General features: G+C 38.3%; 1 protein-coding gene across 2 annotated transcripts in view; it reads right to left on the bottom strand.

The window, feature by feature from the left end:
- Nucleotides 1-17,966, bottom strand: part of pxdn (peroxidasin) — a 117,336-nt gene that overhangs the window by 51,450 nt on the left and 47,920 nt on the right. For both annotated transcript variants that reach the window (XM_077238566.1, XM_077238567.1), the window contains exons 4-8: nt 15,062-15,133; nt 13,342-13,413; nt 11,404-11,475; nt 8,980-9,149; nt 1,522-1,639 (exon numbers count right to left, since the gene is read on the bottom strand). In XM_077238566.1, coding sequence (XP_077094681.1) covers nt 1,522-1,639; nt 8,980-9,149; nt 11,404-11,475; nt 13,342-13,413; nt 15,062-15,133 — 504 coding nt within the window. The remainder of the gene's footprint in view (nt 1-1,521; nt 1,640-8,979; nt 9,150-11,403; nt 11,476-13,341; nt 13,414-15,061; nt 15,134-17,966) is intronic.

Here is a 17,966-nt window from a genome sequence, read left to right as displayed (position 1 = left end):
GTCTCAGCACTTTAATGAAGAGGACGCAACTGCACACCCTTCCTGCATGCATGCATGCACATCAAGAACCGGGTTTGACCGGTTACTCTGTACCACCGGTACTTAAGAAAACCTGGTACTGTGACGTTTACATTTTTTTAGTACCGACTTGGTACCGAAGTACCGAGTCTTTTGACAACAAGTTCTACAAAACATCTCTGTTATGCATGTAACCCTCATTCCCTGAGGAGGGAACGGAGACGTTACATCCCTCTGCCACAACCGCTGAAACGGCCTGGAATTCAGTCTCGGCCCTTCAGCAGGAAAACATAATGCGAGATTGCCAGCGTCCCTCCTTTTATACCCATGCAGTAGGGCAGAGTTACGCTATGCAAATTCCGCAGACCCATGGCATTTGGGTTTTTTGCCATTGACCAATTGCCATTGGCTCGTTTTGTAGAACTCGGACGTTTTTAATGTTGTTTATATGTCTGTGGTGTTTTTAAAATGCTTTCAGAAAAACAGGTGCAAATTCAAAGTCAACACCCTTGCGGAGTATTTTCTCATTAAAACTGCAGTGAACCAAAGACAGGTTAAAAATATGGTTTGAAATCGCCCTGTTTCATACTGTCACAAAAATATTTTCCCTGCTCTGTGGGCATTTTAACACAATGAGTACAAGACCTTTATGAAGGGACAGGAAAAATTAGGTACATTTAGTAATATAGCGAGTGAATTATGCATAATGTACTGTATATTATGATGCTATGATGAACTATATGCCTTTCTCCACTGACGTTCTGAGTGGTTCAAAGGGTTTCTAAGGATGCTGATTTTTAGAAGGCAGACTAAGATGGCGAACAGGATCATGGTTTGTGTAACATTAGCGACACATTATTAGCAGTTTGATAACATAGTCAAGCTGAAGGCAAATCATATCAATTACAGTTACGTGTCCCATGTTGTAGACAGTGATAAATAAAATGCATAACCATTCTGATACATGGATTATTGGCCTCTGCTGATCCTGCAGCCAGTGAGATTGCTTGCTCAACATTTAAATTGTCTGGTTCAGTGTTCACTGTAAGCTGGTCCTACAGCGCACTATAAGAGTAGTAAGTGAAACCCTCCACCTTCCCCAGCTCCACTTGCCTAGATCAGCTACGGGATTTATGTATGCATATGCATGCAGCAGCGAGATATCTTACACGCTGTTGCCAGTATCAAGTCCATACTATCTAGACCGACAAGACCAAGTATATTTAAATTGTCATATCCATTAACATGCTAAAACTATTTAAAGATTCATCATGATTTAAATACAATGTTACATGGACTTCTTTTTTGGTGCTTTTTGTCATTTTCAGACGGCCTCTTTATGGAAAAGAACTCTATGCACACTGTAATACTTCTTTTGTGTTCCTTGAAAGGAAGAAGGTAATTTCTGCTTTGAGCAACAGAAAGATGAAAAAAGTGAACACAGAATTTTATTTTTTGGCTGAACTTTACCTTTAAGCACGTACATTAAGGGTGGAAGCTTACTTGTTTCTAAGCCAGATGATCTGAGGTTTGGGGTTGCCCTCTGCCCTGCATGTGAAGTACACAGTGTTCCCAGAGGTTACGTCCACATCCTGTGGCTGAGATGTGATCCGAGGAACTTCTGCTCCACAAGAGAGACACATTCAGATGAAACCAAACATAAGTGTCCCAGAAAGGACAAAGCAGAAGAGAAGTAAAATGAGTTTCTGTAAAAAATTCGGTCTGTAAAAGCTATTGGAATTACAGCACTGAAGGTCTATTTGTAGTGGCAATGTGTTTGACATTTCCCTCTTGCCTCACTTCCTCTCCTCTGGCTTGGCTGCCCGTGTTGGTTGACGGCCAGGCACGAGGTGTTTGTGTCTATGGTCACAACAGCCACATGCCAAACCCCAAACATTCTACTGGCGAAACCAAATGTCTGGTTGCGCACTTTGTCAAATACTCGGACATTATTCTTGCAAAAATGCCACAGATTTCTATAGAGTGCTGCAGGGATGATTTTGCAGACCAAAACCTGGAAACAAGTTCCTGTTCCATCATCCTGAATTTGGGTTTATGCTTAAATGCATGAAATAAGGTCTGTGGTGAACAAGTTCAAGATATATATTTTTAAGTTTTATTCTACGAGATAAAATACATCAGTAATACCCCTTGCGATTTTATGCTTATAGTTATGCTTATAGTTACACAATAATATTAATTATTAAATACATTTGAAGCAGATATTTTTAAAAAACCTAGTGTACTTTCTGTATTTTATTAAATAAAACTATTTTGCTTGTAACTGTCTCCTTGTATCCTTTTATTAAGGAATAACACACCGGCGGTTCTTGAATGTCTGGTAACTGATTGTCCTTTGGAGCTCGACAGCTCACATGCACATACATTTTTGTTATATGGAAAACAGCAGCCTGGACACTTTACAAAACATTTGATTTAATGTACAATGAAAGAAAGAAAATCATGTGTTTTTGAGCAAATAATGAGCTATGACATTTTGGGAGTAAATTATCCCTCAGATTTCACGACTAACCCCTTAGCTGCTCCAACTCAAAGCATTTGTGATAGACATTGGATTCACGATGCCTTGCTTTCTCTTATTGATTTGCGCAGTGTGGCAGTACGACATTTCCTCAGAGAAACTGCAGCTGTCTGTCTGTCTGTCTGTCTGGTGCTGCCCTGTTCTGTTTTGACAGGTGCCTCAGGCATATGTGTGCTGTGTTTTATGTATATAGGGGGTGGAAAAGCCATACTGTGTTAATCCCATTCTTCTACAGAGTCTATAGGGGCGTTTGTGGGGGGCTGATTACTGTAACAAGCCTGAGCAAGTCTATCGAGCACAACAGCCGCAGTGGTTTGTGGCTACACGGTGGGGAAACCTCAGAGGTCCCAAAAGAGACAATGCAATTCCAGATTAAAAGATGTAGACATGACAATGAAAAAGACATATCTGGGAGTCTTAAAAGTAAAATTTATATATATATATATATATATATATATATATATTAGTATATTTATTTTAGTTAGCATTATTATTATGTAATATATAATATATATAATATACAAATTATTATTTTTATTTCATTGAACATAAGACTAGTAACTAAATGATTTATTAAAAATTAATAATAGTAATATTAAAAGTAAGAATAATTTTTTATTATTTTTTAATCAATATGTAAAATGTCAATGTAGTTTAGTTAGCTACTTTTTTCAAAAAGGTAATTTGACAGTAGTTTGACTACTTGAAATTATAAGAGGCTTTAGTTTCTAAGCACTGTAATAAATTAATTATTTTACAGAAAAAAAATGTAAAAAAAAATTCTACATTAAACACCTGTTAATTGGTTAACTGTAAGTCACCTTACTATAACAGAAAACTAGAAGCAAATGGTTTAACATCACATTATATGTAATTTTACTGTACAATAATGCAAATTGTATGGTCTTAGGAAGTAATAACTGATTTACCATATAATTTACAGTGGAAAATGTTGAGCTATGCATATAACTACTGTTCCCAGAATGAGAGATACGAGGTGACAACATCTGACTATGGGATATTGCGCTTTCACGCAATTCACTGAAGACACCTTTATTCACGCCTGAAAGGCCAATGATGCATGCCGACTTGGGCGGACCTTCGTCATTTCCCTCGTTCAGGCCAGATCTTCATCGAGCCTCCGAATGCGCTGGGCTCAGAAGTGTTGTATCGTTCCCATCCTTCTGGGAACTAGTTATATGCATAACTCAACGTTGCCCAGTCTGTTCACTCTGCACAACACATGACTGTGGTGCATATATTCATGTCCTACAAAGTCCGCTGAACTAAACGTAAGGGACCAGCACCGCCATACCCCTTTTTCTTTCTCAAGGGAGCGATGGCCCCTGGTTTAAAACCCCTGCAGTAAGCGCTAACTGAGCCACCGTGTCATCCAGTCAGATATCCTCCGAAGACATCCCTCTAAACAATGCCCAAGATGTCGCCATGCCCCTCGTTGAGTGCGCACACACCCCTGCAGTTAGAGCCAACCCTTTACACTAATTTTCTAAAGAAATAGCCAATATAAACACTATATAAACATGCAAAAGACAATGTTCATATAGTGGTTTCCCACAGATCAGGTTAGCATACAAAAAGCCGGTGAGAAGAGCACACAGCATGTGTCTGCTCAATGTATCTGTGTAAAATTGCACAATGCACAAAGCATGAAGTCTCCTGTCTCCTGAGTCAATAGAGCGGGTTTGGAATTGGCACAGCACCCTTAATATCCTCATGACGAGCCAAACTGACCACCAAAAAAAAAACTTTCAACGTGGAATGGGAGCGATGTTCCTCCAACAACTCCTGCAAAAAAGTTAGTATCCCTGCAATCGGGATATCACTGATAATGGGATAAAGATCTTCGCACGCACCAAGCTTCAAAAGTGCACCACTTCAACGCATAAAGCCCCCTTATCAGTGCCGCCCTAGTGCGCTGTATTGTCGCCACAACATTGATTGAGAGCCCCGCTGCCAAAAAATTCTCCCTCTCAGCGGGTTTGGCCCGTCTCGACCATCACAGTTGAGGTTCCAAGCTAAAAAAAGCGATACTAAAATGTGACGTGTAAACTGCAGATCACTGATTGGTTAGAAAGAATCATCATCACTACCAGCTAGGGCTGGGAAAAAAATAGATTTGATTTAAAAATCGAGTTGGAAGGTCAAATCTATTCATATTTTCAAAAAAAAAATCGACTTTTTCTCCGATAATTTGGATGTTTAACAATCTTTGTTGCACACTGCACAGTGACTTTTCAGTTAGAGAAAGGGTTTGCCTTTGCAATTTTGTTTATGTTGATGCACTTTAATTAAATACAATAAATATATATTTTTAAAATATAGGCTATTTACAGTTCGCAGTTTTTTTAGGGGAAAAAAATTGCAGTTTTTTTAGGGGGAAAAAATCGCCCAGCTCTACTACCAGCGTCATTTGATTTGAGACACAAGACACCAAACCCGCTAGATTTAAATAGTCAGCAATAGCCATCTTCATTTGTTCGCACAATTTTTTTAAACAACTTAAAAAAAAAATTTGAGCCATACCGTGCCGAGCCGTACCGAGCAGTACCATGCAGTGCAAAAGCGCCATTATGGCCCGGGACGTGCACTGTCCTGAGTGACTCTACCACATATAAATAGCATTAGGGGTGGGGGGGAAAATCTATTCTTAGATGCATCGCGATGCGGACGTGGACGATTCTGAATTGATTCACAAATGTCAAAAATCGATTTTCAAAAAAAAAAATGTTTTTTTTTTTTTTAGATATATATTTATAATAACGTAATATTGACGGAACTTTTAAGCGCGGAAGTGCAGTGCCCGGACTGTCTGTGGCGTGTGCACATAACAGAGACGCGATGGTTGAGCGCGAAATCCAAACACCCTCCTCGTTAAATGCTGAGTTGTGGAAATATTTTGGCTTCTATGAAGTTGAATGGGGGAAAGGAGCTGGACAAGAGCCACACTAGTTGTAAGCTTTGTAGATTAAAACTAAAATATGACACGTTTCCACCCAGAGGAGGAAAATCACTCGGTTGTACCAGTCGTTGTTATATTATTAATTTACTACAAGTATGCTGCTAGTTCAGGCACACATTTATTTTCCTGTTGGTTCTTTGCAATGTTAATAAAATATATTGTACGTTAATTCTTTATGGGTCATTATTTTGTACTTTTGAAGCAAAGTATTTATTCACACACACACAAAGATTCAGATAATCGATAATCGCTTTAGCATCGAATCGCAGACCTCTGAACCGTAATCGAATCGTGAGGTGCCTAGAGATTCCCACCCCTAAATAGCATCCATGACAATTGTAACAGGGGAGGAGAGCGAGTAACCCCTTGCCTGTGTATATAATAGGGGTGTAACGATTCATTCGTCTTGAAACATGTATTTCGAATCGTGAACCGTTTATTTCGTCAATATTCGATTTAAAATGCTAAGAATCGAATAATTAGCGATTCTATATCGATTCAGTGCTTTAAAACATATAAACATTAAATGACTACATTCGCAAATTGAGGCGTTGTGTGGCGTCATTTCGCGTCCTCACAGCTCTCACATACTCGCTGCACTCTTATGCTGCGTTCACACCGGACGCGAATAGCACGTCAAGCCCAATATACTTCTGCGTCAAACTCACGCCCTAGCTACGTCATAGGCTGTGCGTAGCGCGCGTACCCTTCGGCGTACCCTGACGTGCACCTCTCCAAAAATGTAACAACGCGTCAATTCTACGCGGACGCAAGCGCTGTGATTGGTCTGCTAGAACCCCTCCCTTGGGTTTCACATGCTCCCTCTGTATGTCCAATCGCGCGTCAACGCAGACAACGACGCAGAAGTATAAATGAAAACCAACGCGTAGTCTATAGCGTAGAGGCTCCGGCATAGGTCCGACGCAGAAGTATAAATCAGCCTTCACCATCTTTCACTGGATTTCGCTCGCGCTTGGTCCCATATAGCTCTCATCTACAGATTTTTGAGCAGTCCATGTTTGAGCTCTCCTCAGGACAGCCATTGGTGTTCACATGATCAGATGACAGCTCTCTATCGAGAAAGGAAGCCATTGATAAAGCTGCCATATCATTGCGCGGGCACTGCTATGAAACAACACGCTCGTTGCGTGGAAACGTCACCGTTATTTTCTTTAAGATAAGATACTGAAGTTTTAGGGAAATGGGTCATACCCGTCCTGAGCAGTTAAAGTAAAACCCCACTTATTCAAGGGTGCGCATTTATTACATGGAAAGAGAAAACGTATAATATGTGTCTAAAATGCACACGCTTCCGATTAATCATGAATGAAATGTAACTTAATGTCGTTAATCCGAACTGATGAAATAACTACAACATTAATTACACTGAAATAAGAGCGCGTGGTTTATCCATCAATCAGATGCGCATTAAAGTTGCATTCGTAATCGTTACTATAGCACAAGTAGACACCCGGCGCGTTTTCTGTCAGAACCACAAGGAAAATGTTCAGTCGGATAAAGAGAACAAAGAGTAGCTATTCCATCAGGAAACGTTAGTTAAGGTTTAGTTGGGAATGTTCATGGTATTTTTAGTCTCACAATGGAAGGATGTTTAATGTACCAGGAACACTTTAAGGTTGTGTTCCTACAAAATAGTTAGCATGATTAACTAACTATACTTTTAAAGCCTTTTTAAATCTTGGTTTATATTTTTACAAATGCTAATTTATAGGCTTTGGAAATATTTTTTATAAAAATAGATTCATTAAAAACTAACATGAACTAACGTTAACAATAGACAAAATGTCGTTAATTTTTTTATTTTTTTATACAGCAGCTAAGGCAGCTGTATAATTCACACCCTGACTAAGACCCATTGGGGGAAGCATTTAAATAATCCTATGAATGCATATAAAAAAAGAAGAATCGGATCAAATTATTCGAATCGCATCGAATTTTAATGTGAATCGCATTGAATAGAATCTTTCTGAATTTGCAAAAATCGTTCTTGAATCGAAAACCTATGAATCGTGAATCGAATCGAAGCCTACTCAAAGATTCACAGCCCTAGTATATAACGTTATATGACACCACTGTTGTGATGAGAAGAGATACATGTTTGCCCTGCAAGTGCTGGACAAAGTGTTTCACTGCCAGAAGAACTGCCTGCAATTCCAAATAATTTGTGACTCCCTTTCAGCAATGCCAACCACTCCCCTCTTACAGAGCTCCCCATCCATGTTGCAACACATCTGTCGTCACTACTTCACGTGACGAAACCCCGCCCAGGGGAATTCCCTCTGTCAACAGATCCAGGCTTCCCCAGGAGATCAGAGTTTAAACGCACAATGGCTTTATCGTCACCCATCTGTTTAAATGGCGTATAGCATCCAGCCCACTGCTTAGTGCCCAGTGCAGGAAGGAACGCATAAAGAGGAGACCCAGCCGAACGACTGCTATCATAAGTCCATAAGCCCCAGCAGTTGCAAAATTGTTAGAAAACGCATTGGCCTGCCCAGCTGAAACTGAGACAGACAACTGTGAAAATCCACTGCCCTTCGTGCTGACAACATAGCTGTCTCCTGCACTGAATCTATCTCTAAACCGAGAAATAAAATCTGCTGACTCGGGACCAGCAAGCTCTTTTTGAGATTTCTTAAGAATCCCAGAGCTCGTAAATGGGAGACAAGTACTTGTGCGCCGAGAAAACGCCTAATGAGCATTTTATTATTTTATTTGCGAAAAAACATTGTCAAATCCACCCTGAAACAGGTATTTACCTGAAAACTACTGTTAGACCTACCTGAAAAACCTGAAAACAACAACTAGGCCTTTTTTTAAATATTGAAGTAAAAATGAACTATATTAACTTTAACTGAAATAAAAAAAAATGCCTGAAACATAAAAAAAATAGTATGAATTTCTGGCACCCACTGTTGCCTTTTTTTCCTTTTCTAGCATACATTTAACAGTTTTTTTTTTTGTTTTTTTTTTTGCTTTTTTCAGTGAACACTGAACTGGTAATTAGCCCAATATTTGAATCTGAGCTGGCTTTTTCCCAGCCGACAATTTTGATATCACAAAAGCCCAGTAGAGATGACCTGTATTTGTTTCACAGATGGTTGAAATGAAAAGTTACGTTTGTAAAAAGTAACATTTGACGAGGAAGTGGCGTAGCATGTGAACAATGATACATCTCATCTGGGAAACCACTCCATAATCCAGCTCACAAAACCAGAGCAGCATCTGTTATTTATTATGATGACTAACATGTTCAAAGACATGCAGTGTGTCCCATGGAGTAGAATAATGTGGATGTGGCGAATGGGGGCAGATGCTGTAAATATTGCAACAATTTACTGCCTGTTGATCATTTTGATTTGAACAGAACGTGTATATTGTCTTTGTGAAGTGTGTTGATGTGCGTGAATGGCCTCACCACAGTTGAGCTCCTCTGCAGTGAGAGTGGCGACCGAGCGTCCCTGCAAACGGCTTGGATAGTCGCAAGTAGCTGCGGCTTGAGCGTTACCAGATTCTGCGTACTGCTTCAACAGATCGGCCAACCACAGCAGTTCACAGTCACAGTGCAGTGTGTTTGAGTCGAGGCGCCTAAAACACCCACAAACACAAAATTAAAATAAAATTAAGGCAATTCTTTGGTTAAAATAAAACAGTTTACATTTTTCGTGCAGCATAAATTTACACTTGTAGCAACGTCGATAAATTTGTAACTAAGTTGGTGTGTTTGGGTCAAGATGGTAACCCTCATTCTGTGAAAAGTCTTACAAGATTCAAATGCAACACTCAATACACTTTTGTAAATCCTGCAGTAAGTGTACCTCAAATGTTAACCCTGGTTTTGCAAAACAAATTTTACTATCTAGATTAGTTGATAAAACTAGTTAGTTTTTTAGAACACCAATCCAAAATCAGCTAAATTTGCACTGATCTTTAATATATTTTAAGTTATTTAGTTAATCAAAACATTTAAACCCCTAAAATTATAAACAACTTCCTGTTAACAAACATTTAAAAATTACTTTTTAACATCCTCATCTAAACTTATGACACTAAAAGCCCGTTCACACCAAGGACGATAACTACAGTATAAAGATAAAGATATAGTTCTACAAATAGTTTTCAATATTAAAGAATAGCAGAGACTACACACCACAACAATAATGATATTGTTGATAATGACCCCTTCCAATAGATTTTTTTAATAATATCTTTTTTTTTATAATTACATTTTATTTAAATAAAAGCATTGACAGCCAATCAGAATCTATCCTGTTTTCAGAGCTCAAGCATTTAAAGCAGCAAACGGCAAAACTACAGAATGTGCTTAAAATAAACAGAACAATATCAAGCGCTGGTGTGGTCGCTAATAGTTATCTTTATAGTTATCGTTCCTGGTGTGAACAGGCCTTAAGTCAAGATTATTACTAGAGTTAAGTAAGCCTAAAACAATAGGAACCTTTTATTACTTGTAATAAAACAAATGTTAACTGAAACAAAATTAACTACCAAAATTTAAATTATTATATTTCATCTAGTTGCCAAGGCAGCATTTCTCATTTTTATTTAGTTTAACTTGATGTACAAACAAACTAATATACTGAAATAAAAATGTATAAAAACGGTATAGACATTTAAAAAACTATTAAAAATGACAACACAAAACTTGAAATTTAAAATGAAAACAGAAAAAAAATATTATAATAATTTCAAAATATTAATAAAAAATAGATATAATAGGATCTCAATGATACAAGTATTATACTTCACTAAATGTTTTGATTACAAACCATTTTAAATACTCTCAGCACAGTGGGCCCTATTTTATCGATCTGAAACCCAAGTATCAAACGCAAAACGCAAGTAACTTTGTGGGCGGATCTCGCAAAAAAATCTTGCGCCCAACGTAAATCTAAAATGGGCTGGTCTGAAGTAACTACATAACTCATAGGTGTGGTTTGGGCGTAACGTGAAAAACCAATCAGAGCGCCATCTCACATTCCCTTTAAAAGCAGACGTGCTTGTTCCATGGCGGATTGCTATTATGATGACGGATTTGCCAGGCACACGCCAGGAGCGGTTCAGAGCTGAGAAGACTGACGTTCTCGTCAGGGCCGTAAAAGACAGAGAAGTGACATTGTATGGGAATGGGAGAAACCCACCCAAATTAGCTTCGGTTAAACAGGCATATAATAATAATTTAATAATAATTTAGGTAAATGTGTAGGCTAGATTTATGCCAATTTGTTTACATCTTCATGGACACCACAATGATTTCTCTCGTGTGGCAATTTTTTCCTTGTAATTATGTATGGTTTGCAAAAATGGGAACTGCTGCATCTGTGTAAATGAGAGAAGCAAAGTGTATGTGTGTTGAGCATACGTTACATTACGGCCAAGTATGCGCCCTTAAAATAGCATCTAAATAACGCACCACTGACTTTAGGCTAGGTTTCTCCTGGTCTATGGCGGAATTGTTTTCTGAAACTGCAAATAAGCACCAGGGAACGCCATAACACGCCTCCTATTTTTGCTGAACCGGCCCCGGGAGCGCAAGTTTATTCCCTAATTTACCAATGTGCATCTGTGTAGGGAAAAGTCCGCTGTGCGTCGGGTGCAAAATAGGAATGATACATTATACGGTGTACAAAGTCAATTGCGCTGGCTGCAAAATAGGGCCCTATGTTTCATTTATTTATTTTTGGTGGCTAAAGTTGAACCAACTTCGATCAACAACCAACTCTGAGTTTTTCAAGATATAATTGATAACCAAATAAAGAGACCGTCTCTGAGCAACCTAATGCTTTACCCATACGTAAATAAAGTCATCTTGAGTTATACTCACAGTCTCTTCATGGACTGCAGGTGGGAGAAGGTTCCTAATGCAAGATGAGTAATTCTGTTGTTGTGAAGAAACCTGCAGTAGATATCAATGAGAAGTGCACGGATTCAAATGTGTGTATTCACAAATCAGGCATATTTAATCTGTGACCAGGACAGTAAAAACACAACACATGCCATAAAATATGTTCTCTTTTTTTTGAGAACACCTCTCAAATTTAAGCAGTTCTAATTCTAATAAAATTTAAAAAATATATATATATTTTTTTATTTTGTAATGCATCAGTTTTTATGGCCCTGACACTTGTAGCGTACCTATTTTGACCTTTTTTACTGCTGGAGGGACATGACATTGTCTCGATTTGTACTGACACTAGAGGTCGCACTTGGAAGCCCCAAAAACCTTTGAGAAAATGAGAATTCGCGAGTGAAATTTGCATATGCCACTCCCCCGGACATACGGGTATAAAAGGGGATGGCATGCTTCTACTCAGTCAGGTTTGTGCCAAGGAGCCCAGACATTTCCCCGGTCATTTCAGCGTTGTGGTAGGAGGGAAACAATGTCGCATTCCCTCCATCTTACAGAGCAGGAATCACCACATGAAAAGAAGTTTCAGTGGTAGGTCCTGCGTGATTGAGTTGCCGCAGGGCAAGTACAACCAGGCATCTTTTGCCTGCCACCGAGGTAAAAAAGACGCCACTGAATATGGGCGGGCACCTGGTGAACTGAATCACATAACTGACTCTGGCTGTTCTGATGAGCCAGCGAGGCGGGTTGAGGAGTACCATCTCCTGGGAAAACACAGCTTCCACCATCCCTGGGTTGCCTATGGCAGAGACGCTTTGAAGCCTTCAAGTTCTTGGTGCTCGCCTGTGGGACGGGCGGCTTTGCTTTCCTGCGGGTGGTTCGACACTGCGCCGGGCTGTGGGTTCGAACTTGTCGCCGTCATTCATTTCAGCAAGGATGAGCCAGAGATGGAGTTCCTGGACCACCATGGAGGACATCACCTGGCTGAGAGACCCAGCCGTGACCACAGGGCGAAATAGGTCACCGAACGCAATTCCTGTTCCTCAATCCCGGCTCAAAAATACCCTCGTGCAGCTCTTTTAGGCTTTGCCTGATGGACCTGCAGGATGGCCATAGCATGCAGAGCAGAGGCAGCCTGTCCAGCAGCACTGTACGCTTTCTCTGTCAGAGACAAAGTGAGAAAGTTTGTGAGGGAGACCAGGTGGCACCGTTTTTACGGGCATAAACACACCGCAATTGCATGCTCCACCTGTGGGACATCCGTGTACCCACTGGGTGCCTATTGTCGAGGCTTGTGAGGGTGGAACAGCTTGCAAAGCAGGACCTGGTTGTAAAAGGTGCCTTCCACGACTTTGTCAGCTCTTCAAGCACTTCCGGGAAGAAAGGCCCAAGGGGCCATTTGCTTCAAGCCTAGGCTTACAAACTCCATTACTGAATTGGTCAATCACCATGATGAACTAAAATTAACTAAAGCAACAACATTTCTGAACATTTTGTCACAGCTTTATTAATTTTAAAATTTTAAAATTTAAGTTTACTTAACCCTACAGATAAGCCTACAGTATCATATTTGATACGCACAATTCTAATCTAAATTCTGATCAACATGATCAAAACTTTGTTGAAAAACGTCTAGGATTACACATGTAACCCCGGTTCCCTGAGAAAGGAACGTGACGCCAGATTAGTTGCTGACGCTATGAGGACGCATCCCCAAAAGTTTAATTATTTCTTATGTCAGGCTTTACAAGTTTAAAGTGTTCCTTTGATTGCAAAAAAACGATAACGTAGACACGTTTGCCTACAAGCTTATCTTTTTTGATCTCGTTTTAAAAAGTTGTATTCATGACTAAACATGTAACATTGTAGGGATCTGAGTGATGATTTGAGGTTTGAGATGCATGCAAAACTCACAGCCGCTCAAGCTTGGGTAGATGAGAGAAAGACTCGGGCTCCAATGACTCAATGTTGTTGAAGTGCAGGTATCTGTGAGAGAGAGTCATACGTTTTACTTCTTATAAACATGTTATCAAGATTAAACACTATATCAATGCTTTTCCACAGATTTCTGCCTTCATTTTGAACACGCTATTTACACAGCATTTTTGTGCCTAATGTCTGTTAACACAGAACCTTCCATAATCGTGTGTATTTTTACCAAGATAAAAGTAATAGGACAGGACTTGATTTTATCATTGAGAATTTTTTGTGCACCATTCCAGAATGGAGACCATTATTTAATTTTCTTTAAAGGGTCATATGATGCTATTTTATAAGGTCATTATTTTGTTTATTGGGTGTATAGAATAGGTTAACATGTTTTAATGTTCAGAAAACAAATTCTTTTTCACATACTATACATTATTGCAGCACCTCTATTCTCAGTCTGTCTGAAACGCTCTGATTTCTACAAAGCCCCTCCTTCTGAAAACTCCTCAACACGAGTCAGAAATGTAACGCCTCTTACCATAACCACGAGCTTCAGCTTCCAAGGCTTCTAAAGCCATTGTAAACACAAACAGTTAATGTCTGCAGCTTTGTTAGATAGAATAAATCCCTTTTGCGGGGAAATATGAGCTTTGTAACTTTGCAGATCTTATACATGCAAAAATAGATAAATTACCCTATAAAGGAAAAGGAAAACATAAAGCATCATATGACACCTTTAAAATAATGTGCACCACTCGATCAGGTACAATAAGACCAGGGACGTGTATTAGCAAAGCAAATACAATTTAGTTTCATTTCATGTTGACTTGAATACAATATGAACAAAGTGATAACAAAATTCCATAATCATAAATAGCTCTTGCTACAAGCCTAATATGCTGTGGGTTTAAATTAAGATAACAGAAACAAAAGGTATATATATATATATATATATATGTAAATGTATATATATATATATATATATATATATATATATATATATACACATATAACAAATCAATGATGCCTGAATAACCTGTGCACATAACCCAACCCTTACATCAGTATCTGCATTCTAGCCAGCTGCAAGCGAGAATTTTATGAACAGGTTATCAAAACCTGACATATTAGCAGATTTCACTAACTAACTAAAAAAGTGGAACAATACAAGAAAATATGAAAATATATATTACTCCCAAGGGAAGCTTCTCTGTAAAATCTCAATGTAAATGTTATTTTGTTTTAGGATTTACACTCCCCAGTTTGGCATTGTGCTTAATCAAAATTATTTGTGCAAAACACAGATCAATTTTCACCATACCTTTAAAAGATTAGTTCAGCCAAATATAAAAACTTCTGCAATAATTTACAAAACAATCCTATACGACTTTCTTTCTTTTGTGGAATACAAAAACATCAATGTTGACTGCTGTTATTTTCAGTGCAATTACTATAAGTTGGGACTGAATGTATTTTTCACCATCAAAATATAATTATAGTGTCCATACATTTTTTTTTTCATAGCCTTCTGAAGCGATAGCTTTGTGTGAGGAACATAAATTTAATTTATTCAAGAGATGACAATTTTCATTTTGGGTGAACTATTCCTTTAACCTTTTACTTTCAGATCCTTACCAAATATTTTGGTTACTATAGCAAGAATTAACATGGAAAGGAAACTTAGACAGGGCAGAGGGTCACTCACAGTTGTTCAAGAGAGACGAGCCCCTTAAAAGCTTCTCGGTCGATTGCCTGAATTTCATTCTTGTACAAATAGCTGGAAGAAATATTCAGGGATATCACAAGGGTTAGGGTTGAATGTCAAACACACACAAACGCACTCACAGAAAAAAGAAAGCAGGTCAAAATAAACTTTTCATATCATATTATGAAGGAATAATAGAAGAAAAAAATAAATAACAGAAGACTGTTGCATATTGACTGCATATTGATAACACAGAAGGGGTGGCCTGTGGGAAACAGGAATTAATGTTTGCGGTTTCCCTGTCTAGGGACAGAGGGCTGTTGAGAACGAGGGCTCATTCACATAAACCACATGATCCACTGACCTTGAGGACGATGATACCATCCTACAGGAGGTATATGCTGCAGATATGTGCTGCAGCATATATACATACACATGCAAATATATACATATGTAAATATATTCCATACACATATGCAAGATTTTCATATACAAGCAACACTTTTCTTTAGTATTAAACAGTGCAAAACGTGATCAAACTTAAGTTATGAGAGCTGTTTGAGAATCTGCAAATATGCCAGTTGAATATTATTGCTATAATGGGGTAAATAGTAAAAATTAGGTATGCACCAATAGGATTTTTTTTGGGCCAATACAACAAATTTTAACAAACTACTGACTGATTCCTGATATTTTGTAACTTGAACACTTATTTGAACTTTTTCCATTAAAATAGATTACTGTTTTGATCATGATTTAAATTAGTAAAGTTTAAAAACACATGCATTAAGGTATGATAGTTTATTGCTGCATCATGAAATAATTTTCATTGAACATGACTGGATTCATTTAACATGCAACAGGCCAACATTAAAAGAGGCACACAGTAAGACAAATAAAAAAAAAATACAAATAAGACAACGTGGCAAGCTTCAGAGGCTATATTTGCGATCAAATATTTCTTATTAACAACTCATATTTGACTTATTATTATAGAACATTACATATTCCTTAGCTACATATTTCTAATAAATAGAAATACATTATACAACTCTACCTGGCTGCTAGTTATCTTCCATTTATATGTACCTGCCGATTACGCTCCACCCAGATCCTTGCTCCACCTATCGGCTATGGTAACGCTTCCCGTAAAGCAAGTCAAATTTGTAGTTTCTTATGTCTCATTCGAACTACAGATCTGCTACCCGATCTGGCAAACTTGCATAGTGCGGTTATAGCCAATACAGGGCGGCAAAGCGAATGCAGAAGTGCCGTTCACCCTGTTACGAGTTGATGAACCACTGAATCGATTTTGGAATCATTATTTTAATGTACAAAATGATCGTTGGTGTTGCTTTAACGTTTATTTTATCTCAAGTAACATTTTTATCGCTTTAGTTTTAATTTACTATAATAAACCTGAATTAAATAGGGAACATTTGAAGTGCCCACACAAAAACCTGTTCAATGTCTAGAGTACCTGAACCACAGTAGTAAAATGCCAAAGCAGCCGATCAGAGCATGTTACATTCACTCAACGAAGCTCGAGTATCCAGAAGGTAAAATCTAGAAGTTCTGCCTCAAACGACTCTACAGTTGGACATCATGACTGTGTCAACTATGTGTGGTGAACTATGTGTTGGGCACCACCCAAGAGGAGTTAATGAATGGATTAATACTCACTCTGAGATTTATAAAACTCAGTATGTTTATCTGGATTGACTTTAAGACCACCAGCACTAAAATAATAGTGTGCTCTCATTTTTCAGCCTCTCGTAGAGATTATTTGGACTTTACAATGTCCAATGGCACATCACTATTGAGTTATTCAAATGTTTTTGTATTATAATTGTAAAAAATTGAGATTAGGTATGTAAACACTGAGAGATGTCTACTTCTTTGCTTATTTTGGCAGAATTTTTATAGATATAATAAAAATATGCAGGAAAAAAAGTCTTTAAAAATGTACACGAGTGAATCCCACAACATATCCAGGTCATATTTCACCCCAAATCAAAAGGAAAATAAAATAAATTTTATTTAGCATTTAGTAAATTAAACCAATTTTAGGTCCATTAAGACTTTTTGCATTTGAATGCATTTAATGCATTTTTCCATTGTAATTTTCACTGTTCATTGTAATGGTGATTCTCAGTAGATTCTCATTACTGTAATTGTTTTGTGAAATCAGCATAAATTAAAGCCATTACAACAAAAACTACCTTGATGTCTAAATTATTTTTGTTTTAATTTTTTTTCACATTAGGGTTAGGGATGGATGTGATGACTCCACAGAAAGAAGCAGTCAAGCAACAGGAGGTGACAGTAATTGTAAGTGTTTTGTATCCTTTTCTCATTTGATATAAGTGCAGTTTGTGCTTAGTCGCGTGGTTAACGGTTTCGCTAGTGAGGCGTGTCCAGCTGGATTCAATAACGACATTTCAGGTGAGTATAAAGCAAGAAGTATACCACTTCAGCGGATGCGGCAGCCCTTGTGTGAAACCCTCATCGTGTGAAGCCCGAATGAGCGTAAAGACCAGCGACTCTAATTGCGCAACTCGAGCAAGGACACCGACAAGGCACTTGAGTATTAATTTCTTGTTTGTGAGCTCTCTTATACCATGTGTTTTCAAATGCCTACTATAACTAACACACATCCTAGCAACCTGCGTACCTTTCTGGTGCCTTCTAGTACTTTATTCTCTTTTCCCATTGGTCTCTGGAATTGCTGATTTCATTACATCTATTTCTAGTTATTCAGATCTCAACCTATTGGCCCTGACAGAGACCTGGATCAGACCAGAGAACACAGGAACACCTGCTGCACTCTTCACAAACTTTACTTTCTCACACACCCCTCGTCTGACCGGACGGGGTGGAGGTACTGGTCTTCTCATCTCAAACG

This window comes from Siphateles boraxobius, unplaced genomic scaffold (assembly GCF_051911475.1).
Source record: "Siphateles boraxobius isolate OS27281-9 unplaced genomic scaffold, OSU_SipBor_1 22, whole genome shotgun sequence".
Lineage (NCBI taxonomy): Eukaryota > Metazoa > Chordata > Actinopteri > Cypriniformes > Leuciscidae > Siphateles > Siphateles boraxobius.
Note: the sequence above shows the minus strand (reverse complement) of the source record. Positions and strands in the feature narration are given on the sequence as shown.